The sequence below is a fragment of the Stegodyphus dumicola genome, chromosome 3 (assembly GCF_044657685.1).
Source record: "Stegodyphus dumicola isolate Sdum_Otavi_A_Nest chromosome 3, ASM4465768v1".
Lineage (NCBI taxonomy): Eukaryota > Metazoa > Arthropoda > Arachnida > Araneae > Eresidae > Stegodyphus > Stegodyphus dumicola.
In genome coordinates, this window is record NC_140770.1 from 191,676,606 (window position 1) to 191,689,622 (window position 13,017).

The 13,017-nt window shown below is 31.7% G+C and overlaps 1 protein-coding gene across 5 annotated transcripts in view; it reads left to right on the forward strand.

The window, feature by feature from the left end:
* Window positions 1-13,017, forward strand: part of Gen (XPG-like endonuclease) — a 92,071-nt gene that overhangs the window by 62,167 nt on the left and 16,887 nt on the right. For all 5 annotated transcript variants that reach the window (XM_035368619.2, XM_035368622.2, XM_035368618.1 and 2 more), the window contains 2 exons: window positions 7,610-7,671; window positions 11,818-11,934. In XM_035368619.2, the coding sequence (XP_035224510.1) occupies window positions 7,610-7,671; window positions 11,818-11,934 (179 nt within the window). The remainder of the gene's footprint in view (window positions 1-7,609; window positions 7,672-11,817; window positions 11,935-13,017) is intronic.

The window sequence follows — 13,017 nt, forward strand, 5'->3', positions numbered from 1 at the left end:
CATCTTCTTTGGGAACGTTGCAGTCAGATACATTTGTTTTATTTTTATTTTGTTCTGATGAAAACAATCCTTTCTCCTTTACGATATTATTTGCTTTCTGAAAGTGAATAGTTTTGTGGTACCGTTTTTGACAAAAACAAGAATATTTCGATGGGCAATTTGATACTGAATGCATATGTAGACAGTTAAAACATAATTTATTAGATTTCACAACCTGTACTCTTTCTTGAACCGGTAATTTTAAATACGATGAGCATTTTGCCAATCCGTGATTCTCGTGGCATAAAATACAGTTCTCTGTTTTAACATCTGATAAAAACACTTTAGCTACACCTTTTGAGCTATTATACTTACGATTAACATGAGAATTCTCAGTAAGAGGTTTTCCTCGTGATGTGAAATATAAATCTATTTCTTTACCTAACTCACTAGGTGAAAACCATGAATCACCTAGCCTCACTGCAATGTGAGAAGCCGTTCCCGTATCTAAAGATTGGTATAACCTATCTGAAACTATTAGTTGTTTGAGTGTCTCGAAGTCACTTACCTTCCTTAATTTTAAATAATAATCCCAGGCAGTTACTAAGCGTGAAGTAAACTGCACATGAGTTTCATGTGGTTGTTTAACAGTTTTTCTAAAGTTTTCTAAACACGAATATGGTGTTAGCTGAAACTCCTTCTTTTACTACTACTTCTACTTTTTCATAATTTGCGATATCCTTATCATGTAAATAGGTTATTACATTTGAAGCTTTGTCTCCTAACAGATTTAACAGAATTTCTGCTTTATATTCCTCCGAAACAATTTTTGTAATAAACGCTCGTTCTAATGACGAAAAGAAAAATCCCCAACTCACAGGCCGTATAGGAATTTTTACAGTTAAGGTTCTAATACTTTTTATTAATTGATCTAGTAACTCTGATTTTGTTTCGGTTTCGCTTACACCATCAAGTTTTGTTTCTGCTTTAAGCTTAGCCAACTCTAACTCATTTTTTGATCTCTCAAGTGTTATTTTTTCTAACTCGACAAGTTTTTGCTCTTCCTGTTTTCTATTTTCGATAATAGAGTTTGCTATCTATCTCTTTTACTAAATCTTGTTTAGTTTTGAAAATTTCACTATTCTCAATAATATCAGTCAAATAGTTATTTTTTCGTCAACATTTAGATTTATTTCTAAGGCAATAAGCCTTAAATCTTCTTTTTTAGCACCCTAAAATAACATTGTTATTTATAACAGAGCAAGCACAGAATGTACAGAATTAACAAGAGAGGAATCACTTACCTCTGCAGTGATTCACTTTTGATGAATATCCTTATCCAAAATCAGCGATATTCGTTGAAAAGAACAAGCTGGGAATACTGGCAAACACAAACACTCCTGTGTTCTCAAAAACGAAACACTATTTATTCATGCATAAAACTTACGCTCCGGTTGACTACGGCCAGATATGTTTGAGTCTCATCCCAAATAACACACACTAAATAAATTTGCTGGCTTGGTTCTTTATTAATTCTCATAATTAATTACAATTAACTCAGAGCTGTGACCAGCCCTCTTACACCGTCGATGGCGATTCTCAAACTCCTTTGATCATCACATTACAGATGTGCATGCGTGGATTACATTACAGATGCGCAGGCGCGAACAATTTCTTTAATTAGAAGTAAAATCCATGAAGATGTGTGTCCTTAATTCTATCAGTTTGCATTGATTCTGGATCAACAACTAATTTTTTACCATCTACAAATTTCTAAAGTATATCAACTTTAACAGTGTAGTCATCATAATGTTTAACCTTTAAGACTTCCTTCATAGCTCAAATGTAATCATCTTTCTCTTGAGCATTTTGTATTTGCAGAATGCCAAGAATTTTGCAAAGTGAAAAGATATACACTGAATTTTTTTGAAGCTTGAATTATATCTGATACCTCAAGTTCGGAACTGGAAATTCTTTTTTCCTGTATCAGATGTCTTTCTACTCATGTAATAAACAGGATGTAGACAATTATTATTTATGGATGAGAGTACAACCATAATAACATTAGCATCTGTGTGTATTTCAATATCGTTGCACTGATTGTAGATGAAGTATGAGTTTTTTGTGTAAATGTTATTTCAAAAGATTAAAAGCTTTTATTTCATTGTCATTAAAGTGGAAGTCATTACTTTTAAGAAGGATCAGTTAACGATTGAGCAGTTATGGAAAAATTTAGAATAAATGTATGAAAATGTCTGGGAAGACAAAGGAAGCTTTGTAAGTCTTTGTGATTTTAGGTTCAGGATAATTAATAGCAGCAGCTGGTTTAAGAGGAGATGGGAACAGTTTACCTTTTTCAATGATGTGACCAAAGAATTCAATTCAATGACTTCAAAATTTTAATTTCTTAAAATTAAAGAGTCCATAATCAGAAGTAGTTAAGAAAACTGATTTCAAACACCTAATGCCTTCATCTTCATCCTTAGCAGGAATTATAATATCTTCCAAATGACCTTACAAGATAGATCCTTGAAAACTGAATTTGCAAATCTTTTAAATACAGAAGGTGAAGGTACAAAGACCAAGAGGTGCACGTAGAGGCTGATATTTCCCATTATGGGTGACAAACAAATTGTAATGATAGCTTTTTTTGTCAACAAACATCGAAGAAAAACATTTTTTAAATCGATGGTAGTGAAACACATGAGCATTATGTACTTTATATGATAAATCTTCTATTAACCCCTTCTAGGTCAGAATCGCATCTCATACGTTCGGCGTTTTTGTACCCATAAGGTCGGCATTGCTTGCTGCAACAAAGTGAGCAAAAATCCATTGCTGAAGCTGAATTTGGTGCTACTCATACATCACTTTAAATTCAACAATTATTTTTGTTTCTGAATATTGCTAAAAGATAGCGCAACTAGTCCTAGTTTCTTCACAATTTTCGCAGTGAGATTTCCTGCCTTGAATATCTGTTATTGAAGATTCACGTGATATCTGTTAGAATTTCAACTAAAAACCATTCAAAATATTTTTTATATTCATAGAAAAATTTTTTTGATAAGGTAAGCTTTTTTTTTTTTTTTTTTTTTTTTTTTTTTTTTTTGATTAAATAAATGATTTTTGTTTTGTGATAAATGTGGTTTTTGTGCTCTGATGTCCAAAGCAGGTTGTAAAGTTGTTTTAATGGTAAGGTTAGAAAACCATTTTCTAAAGCATTTTTTACATAATTGTAATAATTATACTTATGTAGATATTTATATTAAACACATCAAAACAATAGAGTTAATAAATATAATATCACATTTTTTGTTTGTTTTTATTTAGAACTTGGGTGCATTGCAAGGAAAATTGGTGATCAGTCGACAGGATATCACATATTTGACCATCCAAAAACTGCTTACTGTCAAAAATATTTTGCATTTTCAAATTTAGGTTAGAACATATATTAATTTTCAGCAATAAAATGAAATGTTTTTTTGTGGGTGACAAATTCAAAAACAAATCCGACCAAGAAGGGGTTTAATGGTAAAGGATACTGATCTTTAATTATCTTTTTGTTTAATTTGTGATAGTATATACCTACTGTAGAGCTACTATCTTTCTTTTTACTACTGCAACTTGACTAGAATATTCGGAAGAACATGGTTCAGTTTTGCCCTCAGCTAACCGTGTGTGTACTTGTTTATCCTCAATGTCTGTTTTGACAATAGGCAATCATCTGTGTCTGTGAAAAATAAGTGTTTAATCTTTCACTTTAGCTCATTATTCATAGTTTTGTTTTTGACTGGTTTGTAATCGGAGACGAGATTTTCAATGAACGTAACTTGTTCTTTTGTAGCAATAGGTCCTCTTTCTAATTCAAATGTTTGACTAAAGAAAATATTATTGATACACACATTTTCCGGATCAATCTGTTTAACAATATGTTTAGAAATAGGAATACCATCTTTGTTAATTTGAATTCACTATGCTTAAAAATATCCATTACAGTTATAGGGTCATGTCATATTTTATTACTATGCCATAAATATTAAAGGAAATAACTCCATATCTATTAAAATGTCACTTGTAAAATAACCTATTGGTTTAAACTTTTCATTACTAAAGTTAGTCAACATATTATGAAATACATTTAAAGAAAGATTTACTGTTTGTTATAAACATTGTTACTGATGACTGTAGCTTCACTTCCTGTGTTAACCAGAGCTTAAGTGATATATCATTAATTTTGATTACTTTATGGATTCAGTTTGTTATGTTAAATTGGACTGATGTGACAGTGTCCCTTTTTCAGATATTGCAATATTATTATCCACCCCCATCCCCAATGTTTTGCTTCGAAGTATTTTTAGCACATGTGATAAGATTTACGACTTAAATTTCCAGAAGATAAACATACAGTTCCAGGAAGGATGTTTGTCTGGACAAAATTTAGATAAATGACCAAATCCATTAAATTTGGATGTCTGGTAATAATTTGAATTTGTTGAGAAACTTTTTCTGTCATGCGAAGCTAAAAATGTTGGTTCTTGACATTCAATACATCATATTTTGAATTTGTGTTTCTCTTAAAATCTAAAACAGTATTTTTTGGTAGTAAATTTAAGGCAATTGAAATCAAAAATGGACCATAGGATTTTGAATCCTCTTGCATTGAATCTAAATTTCATATAGTTATATCAAGCTCGTCAAATAACTTTCTCTATGCTGGAACATTTGAAGACTTTTTAATAATTTGTAAGTTTAAAATTTTATTCATGAATAAATCAATGATAGCTTTTTGACCAAAACAATCTTTGAGTAACTATACACAGTTATCAGAATTTTTATCATTTAATTAGAAACCAGATATTAAATTTAATGCTCTTCAAGTATGTTTTTAAATAAGCAGATTTTTCAATTTTTGAAAGAAAATCATTACGATTGATAGTGTTTACAACTAAATTCTCAAATTTGTTCCAATATTTCAGGCTTCTGAATATGGTTTGATTATTAACTTCAGAAGTTTAATTGAAGAGGGTAGATTTATGTTAACATATGAAGTGTTTTAATATTGTTTCAGATTAAGGTGCAATAACATGCCGAACAAGTATTAATTTAGAAGTCGGACAACAAAAATCAGCATTATATTTTTAAATTTTCACAGGACTAGTTTCGATGGTTTTAGCTGAGGATGATAGTTTGGTAAAACCATCGAAAATAGTCCTGTGAAAATTTGAAAATATAATGCTGAGTTTTGTTGTTTGACTTCTAAATTGTTTCAGATGTTGACGAGTTAAACTAAGATATCACATGTAACATTTTCGTCTATTAAGGCAATATCAATTCTTGAAACTAGTTTAATAATATTTGGTTTTTGACAGTTTGTTTTCATTTCAGTGTTTCATTGAGTCAAAATTTTCATCAGAAGCCATGTTTTATATTTTTAAAGAATGTTGCACTCAAAGTGAAAGTTACGAAAGAAAAACGTTCACATGTATTTAAAAAAAAAAAAAAACAGTTGAGCATTACTAATCCATTACCATTGATAATAGAAACGCTATGCTAAGCACAATCCATAAAATCGAAACATTGATATACAGAACAAGAACTTTTATAGTTCTGACTCAAAATATAGAAAAACATCAGTAATAAGCATCAAGTTATTACTAAACTGTGATTTATTTACATGAATTAAAAATGATAAGAAAAAAGAATAATTATTATGCATCTGCATTCTCATCTGCGCACTCATCTAGATGATGCTTTAGCATTACATCATACAGTTACAGTTGCTTGGCCATTTTCCACAAATATGCTGAGGAACACTATATGTTATCAAATAAAATTATTGTACTGCATTTCATACATGGGGCTATTTTTTATACACCATTTTATACTATAGAGTCTCTGGGTATTCTTTTTTAGCATACAACTTGGACTCTAAGTTGAAGACAAAGTAGCAAATTCTTGCTGTGTTTGGAGAGTAAGTACTGCAAACAAAGGTTTTATATAATCTTGTATTTTAACTAAAAATGAACAGATGCATGCACTTGGTGCTCACAATTCACCACCACTTGTGGCTACTAAATTAACAGAAAATAAGAATGTAAAATGCACATTAACTTAAGATAACTAATGACTGACTCTTAGGTTAACGAATGCTAAATCGGCCACATGGAACAAAACCAAGCCGAAAACTATCAGTATAAACTGAATGGTGTCAGACACGAACTAGAGAGCTAGTTTCGAACTCGCAGCATAAACATTGGAACTAAGTTCATTACCACATATCTTGAACTCTTGACACGCAGCTTAAATACTGCTTCTGAAACATGTTTAAATTTGAATACTATGTCATTACAAAATTTACATTCTGGCAGAAAACAGAAATCGGGAGAGACAGGAAAGTCAAGCTAAAAATAATTTAGATTAAAATAAATCATTACAGTACAATTATCAGTACGTTACGAATTCAAAATATTTCACTGGGATTTAAACCTGAATATATATAATAACTGTAAAAAATATGCAATGAAGCACAGTTCTTTAGACTGTATATATTGTAATGTCTTAAGCTATTTTATCAACCACCACGAAGTTCTGAAGAAAAGAATGGCCGCCTCGAAAGTTCCCACGGACAGAGTATTTCTTAGTGAATTCTCGGAAAGAGGAAGTGATCAGCAGCCACAAAACAATCTCACCTTTTTTGTTGCTCTTATAGTTGTTCGAAAGGAGACATTGTTCAGTTCCCTTTCATCAGTTTATAGGTTCACTGTCTCAGACCACCCGGTTTGAGACCCCAGTTGGAATCAAAAAGTTCTCACGGACTTTTTCGCAGTCTGTCTTCATCATATCTAGTTTTTAATCAAAGTGCTCTCGCCAATCAAGAAGCGCTTCTAAAAATTACGGACAAATAAGGATCCTAGAAGTTTTTCCGACACGCCCAAATTTGGAAAAACTTGAACAAAAAGACAACTTGAACAAAATCATGGAACGCAGTTCCAGAGAGGGAAAGCGAGTGAGAGTTAGTTGCAGTAAGTAGAGAGAGCAACCTTCTCTCGGTTAAGCTCAGCCACGAGCAAATTTTTGCTTTGCTCTGCATAGAGTGATATTAATGTCTCTGCCAAGAGATTTACAGCAAGGTAGCCGGGTTCGCCGCTACCTTACGAAGAGCATCCTGCTCAGTCCAGCAACCACTGGTTTATAGAGTCGAAGTCTTATTTTGAACCAACCCTCAGCTTGAACTATTATCCAAACAAGAACTTTCATCTTGGCTGAGTTTTAAACAGGAACTATATTCTCCCATCTGGAAGTTATATTTCTATTCCCCCTCACCCTACTGTGAGAACAATATTTTATAAGTTTTTTTATTTTTTTGAATATAGCCTAGAAAGAACCCAAATAAATTTATTTATGCTACCTCTTGTCTTTCCAATTCGTCACAATATATATGTACTGTTACCTGTTGAATGAAAATCAGAAAAGTAAGGTAGTAAGATATATTCTAATTTTGTAGTGTAATCTAAATATGTATCTACTTTTTAAACTTGTGCATAAGTATAATCAATAGTGTGTACTCTTTTGTTTAAAATTTGTTTTATTGATGTTCTTTAAATTTGCAACTTTATAATTTATTTTTCAGAATTTTGAAAGAACATACTATAAAAAGTGAGGATTATTATGAAGTTTTGTGGAGAGAGAGTGGTAAATATTTTTATGATATTTTTTCCTGTGTTTGTATTAGTTATAAAGAAAATATACTAAAAGGTACTTTCTTCTTTTTCATTTAACTGTTTTAAGTGTGTTATTTCTTCAAAATTAAAAAGAAAAAAATTTAATAAAATAAGTTATTTTAATAATTATTTCAAGAAAAATGCATTTAATCTGAAATTTGAGCAAAGGAAAGGTAGGGCTTTTATGTAATTCTGTTGTATGCATTTCACTTTTTTAATATAAAAAATCAAAAACTAAAGGTATATACATATTAGCGCAGCCACCTTAATAGAAGTCTTCATGTTTCCAGAATGTGCTGAATCCTGACAACTGCGTGCATATTCATAAGTACAGTGGAACCTCGAAATACGAGTTTAATTCATACCAGCACTGAGCTCATATAATGAATTTCTCATATCTAGAAACAAACTTCCCCACTGAAAATAATGGAAATCCAGTTAATTCATTCTGCAACCCAAAAAATATCAACATAAAAATCAATTTTTATAATAAATAACAGTAAATAATATAACCCTAGTTTACCTTTATGATAACTTCCTACAAATGATAGCTTCCGACACCAACCTTAACGTCTTTTCGTTAATTCACACCAACAACAGCTTCTCAAAAGCTTCTGGGAGTTTTGAGCGGTGCTTGGAAGTAACGGTAACTCCTTTGCCTACATCAAGTTTCTTAATTTCTTCCTTCTTCTTCAGAATAGTGCAGATTGTTGATGTCGAAAGGCCGTAACTCTTTGCCAATTCCGTCACTCTTGCACCACACTTTTGTTTATCTATGATTTCTTTCTTAATTTCAATGACCATGGCTTCCTTATTTTTCTTTGCGGCACTATCTGGGGCAATAATATGCCTGGGAATATTTCACCTCAAATGTAATAAATAATTAACTCTTAAGTGCACAAACACATAGATCAAAGAACCCTGAGTGATATGAGCAGGGGATTCCCCGAGTTGTGCAGATTGGGAAATGGCGCCGCACATATCAACAGCCTGGCTCATTGCTCGTTACTCGAGTCAATGCTTGTATTTAGAGACAAATTCTTTGCTCATACTTTCCTCGTATCTCAAATTTCTTGTATGTAGAGGTGCCCGTATCTCGAGGTTGCACTGGATTAAAATGCTTACATTCTGGTTGTTACTTTGCAAGTTTCATTGGTATTAATAAATACATCATAATATTTTTTGTCTTAAAAATCAGTTTAAAAAAATCTGCTTGTGGAATTTGCTTGTAATGGAAGAAATTGCAGTACAATTTCTGTAGAAATACTGTAATTTGCCGTAAAGTCATTAAAAGGAGCTATTGCCATACAATTTCTAATGAAACAACAGAAACTTAAAACGCTTTTGTAAGTAGGTTTCTTGACTGGTTTTACAGATAAATACATAATTTAAATATATGATATATAAATAATAAACATGCACTTATATATGTATTAAATTTTTTAATCATTATTCTTTTTCTCATAAAATAATCACCAGACTGGGCCAAGATAGTTGCATTAATGAGTAAATATCCTAGAAAAATGCAAAGATGCAAATTTATGCCTTTTGCATATTGCAATAATTTGATAAATCTCAAATTTGAATTCAATTTTTCAATCATTAAAATATAAAAACATCTTCTTACTTTATTGGCGTAAGTAGACAGTAAACTTTTAATACCAAAAATTAAAATGTAAAAATTCAATAAATACACTGTGTAGTAACGGATTCCATATCCTTAAGCTGAATATGGGAATAAGGAGTAAATGCAGCTACCATTGGTGCTCTGTAGTATTTTTTAGTATTTTCTAGAGGTTTAACCTGAGCCATAGCTGTAGTTTTCAGCACCCGGGAACAAGTGCAGATTTTGCATCCTTAATTGTCAAGAATGGAAAATATTTCATTCTAAAATTTCGACCCAATAGCGGCCGAGCAGTAAAGTCACTGAACACTGGTAGTTCGGTCCGAGGTTCGAATTCCACAAACGAGCTAGCTGCATGGGTGTTTTCGTGGTTTTCCCCATGTGTAACGTATATACGAACCAGTTTCCCTTAGAAAGTCCTCCACGAAGGCATACCTCCCCTTAGGCAGATAGCCCTAGTGTGCTTTGCCATAATCTCAATAAACCAAACCAAACCTAAAATTTCTTTACATCAGTTTGGCACCCACTGGTTACTGTGCTCAGGGATAGATTCCCTCCCTTGCTCTGCCCTAGTTATGACACCGGGTCTAATGTTCTTAAAAAATGCAGTAAGTTTGAGTTGAGTGTAATCTTGTATGATGTATAATTTTAGACTATTACACAAATGTGGTTGAGGCTTGAAATGTTTTTTAAATGATTCAAACATGTTTTAATTAGATCAATTTAATGATAAATAATCAATAATTTAGTTCTATAATTAGATAATATATATAATAATAAATAATCTATAATTAGATCAATTGATATGAGTTTTTACAATGCAAGGCTTATTATTAGAATTTTTAGACATTAACTCATGAACCTGTAAGTACGTAAGGGCCAGATTAAGACTTTAGAAAGCTCCAACTTCAACTTAAAAATTTAAGATTTTGGTCCCCCAATATACATACTGTTTTTCCTCCTATTTTTTATCCCTCAGCATTGGTTTAGCTGCATCACACATTCCATGGTAAAACTGACCATGAAAATTTTGATGATGCCTTTAGCATGTGCTTATTTTGCTTAATGCTTAATCCAGCTCTGGGGAGTGCTCTATGCAGTGTTCATCAAGGAAGCACATTGCTTATAACTGTGAGAAGTTTAAAAACAAATGCTTACAGATTCTGATCATAATTCTGAGTTGCTATGTACGAAAGAATTTTTTAGGGGGTAATAATTATGACCCAGACCGGTTCCACCATTGGCACTACAGGTGTGACAAATCACTCGGATCATTGCACTAGCAGTCGACTGCTGAGGTGGACTTAGTCCTTTAATGAGAGACTTGTATTTTCTTTAATGAAATAAATGATCACATATGCATACTTTCTCAGAAAGTCTTTACAGGCTTTCATTTTTCTGTCAGTCATAAATAAAGAATGTTTTTCTTTCAATTTGTGAAGCTATGAATGCCTAAAACCGGAAAACTCAGGTACTCTCAGATGTTTCTGAGAAGAAAGCAGACAAGTTCAATAAATGTTTTTAACACTGGCATGTGCAATTATAAACACAAAGCAAGTATCCCACAGAAATTTCTTGATGAAAACTTCCTTTCCCAGTACCCTTATATGTTTTGCAATAATGTACTGCCTAGATAATAGAAGGAATGAACAGGAGCTCAAAATATTCATTAACACAGCACTCACAAAGAGTTCTGGAATAAAAAATATGTGAATGGTTAAACAACAGAGATTTTAACATCAATACTGGATCAAGGAGAAGGCCTGACATTTGTGTTAAGAAAGCTGAGTTTGCAGAATTTCTGAAACCTGATTCTGTTAACTATAAAATGCCCCAGAGAAACTGCCTGAACTGCTGCTATGAGTCATTCTTTGGTGAAATTAGCAGAGTTAAAAACTCAAAAATTGTACAAAATATTGCTGTGCGTGCAAACAAAAAAGGAAAGATCTTTTATGACCGCTATAAGAATGGTTAAGTGTTATTACAAGTTCTTAAAAGTATCCTTCATTTAAAAGAATAGTTTTGACAAGCCTTTGTGCTTTTAAGAATATAATGCATGATAGTCATTTTATCACTTAGTGCTGAAAACTCTAAGCAATGATCAGCAGCTTCCTCTCAAATAGTCATCATTGGTGAAGGTGCTTAGTGCTTAATCATCCTGTTTCCTGCATGGCATATTGTTAAAAATCCTTTTGTTTTTTATGAAATAAGATTTTATTGGGCATATTTCTATATTTTTCCTATGCTGAAAACTTGAAGCAATGATCAGCAGCTTCCTCTCAAATAGTCATCATTGGCGAAGGTGCTTAATCATCCTGTTTCCTGCATGGCATATTGTTAAAAAATCCTTTTTTTTTTTTTTTTTTCCTGAAATAAGATTTTATTGGACATATTTTTATATTTTTCCTTGCACTTTTAGAATAAGATTCATGACTTCCTCATTCAGAGCTGTTAATGATGAGTTTTTCTAGAATTAATACTTTTTTTAAATAGGTGCCAAAATTTGTAAAGTTGAAATGCCTGAAGAAATCATGAGCACTTATGAATTTACTGAAAGGTTTGCTAAAGCTTATCCTGAGATTGTTAGGACTTTTAAAGAAAAGTGTGAAGGTAAGCTATATGTGTGTGTGCTGTATATACAATATATACATGCTTTCTTCAAGTAGAAGTAATTTGATGTATTGCACTATTATCAAGCATTGGCCAGCTGATGTGGCCAAATCTCAAACATACCATTCATTGTAATTTTGGTCTTGTCAAGTTCTAAGTTTGGACAAAAGAAGTAAGTTAAAAGAAGAATATAACTTTTATCAAATGTTAAAGTTCAAGGTTAGAAATTATTTTTCCCAAGATGTATTTTACTAATGCTGTCATTAACACATACTCTATAAGCATCTCCATATGTAAAACAGAAGTAAAAAAAATAAATAATAATAAATTACTTCAAGCACTATTATTTGAAAATTTCCAAAGATGTAAAAATAGTATAAAAGGAATAAAAAAAATGCTCATCTTGGTTCTGCGATTCCTTTTTTGCTTTTATTTGGTAGTAATGTTTTAGTATATTTACTTTTTCATGATGCAATTGTTAAATGCTGTATTTTATCACTATTGCTATAATTAGCTATCATTAATGTATAACATAATATAACAATAGGGGCGCTTCCTTCTTATGAAAAGAAGGAAAAGAGTTTAGGCAATATTGCCCATTACTCTTCCGCCATTTGATCATTTAAATCAAGGGATTTAAATGGTAACTCCCGTAAAAGGTAAGTAATAAATAAATAGATAAGATTCCAAACTGACACCAAATCTATAGTATCAGCAAAAGATCCCATCTCTAAGTTCAAGGTGTCGGTTGGATCGTGAAAACTTCCCTATTGGATGAAAAACCGATTCAATCCCTCCCAAACCACCAAACGCAAATTCTTGACCAAACAAGAGTGCGAGAGTTAAATAAATAAAATCATTAATGTATAATTGGGAATATCTATGTAAAAATTTACTTAGGTTAAAAATACAAATAAATAAACTATATGATTATAAACATTTTCCCAAATATGTAAAAACTGCAGAAAACAGATAAAATAATGATGATTCCACCTTCCCCCCAACCACCACACACAATTTTTTTTTCCCCCATTTTGCTTGCTTGCAGAATTTTAACAATGCAATAGCGTGCATATTTGGTAA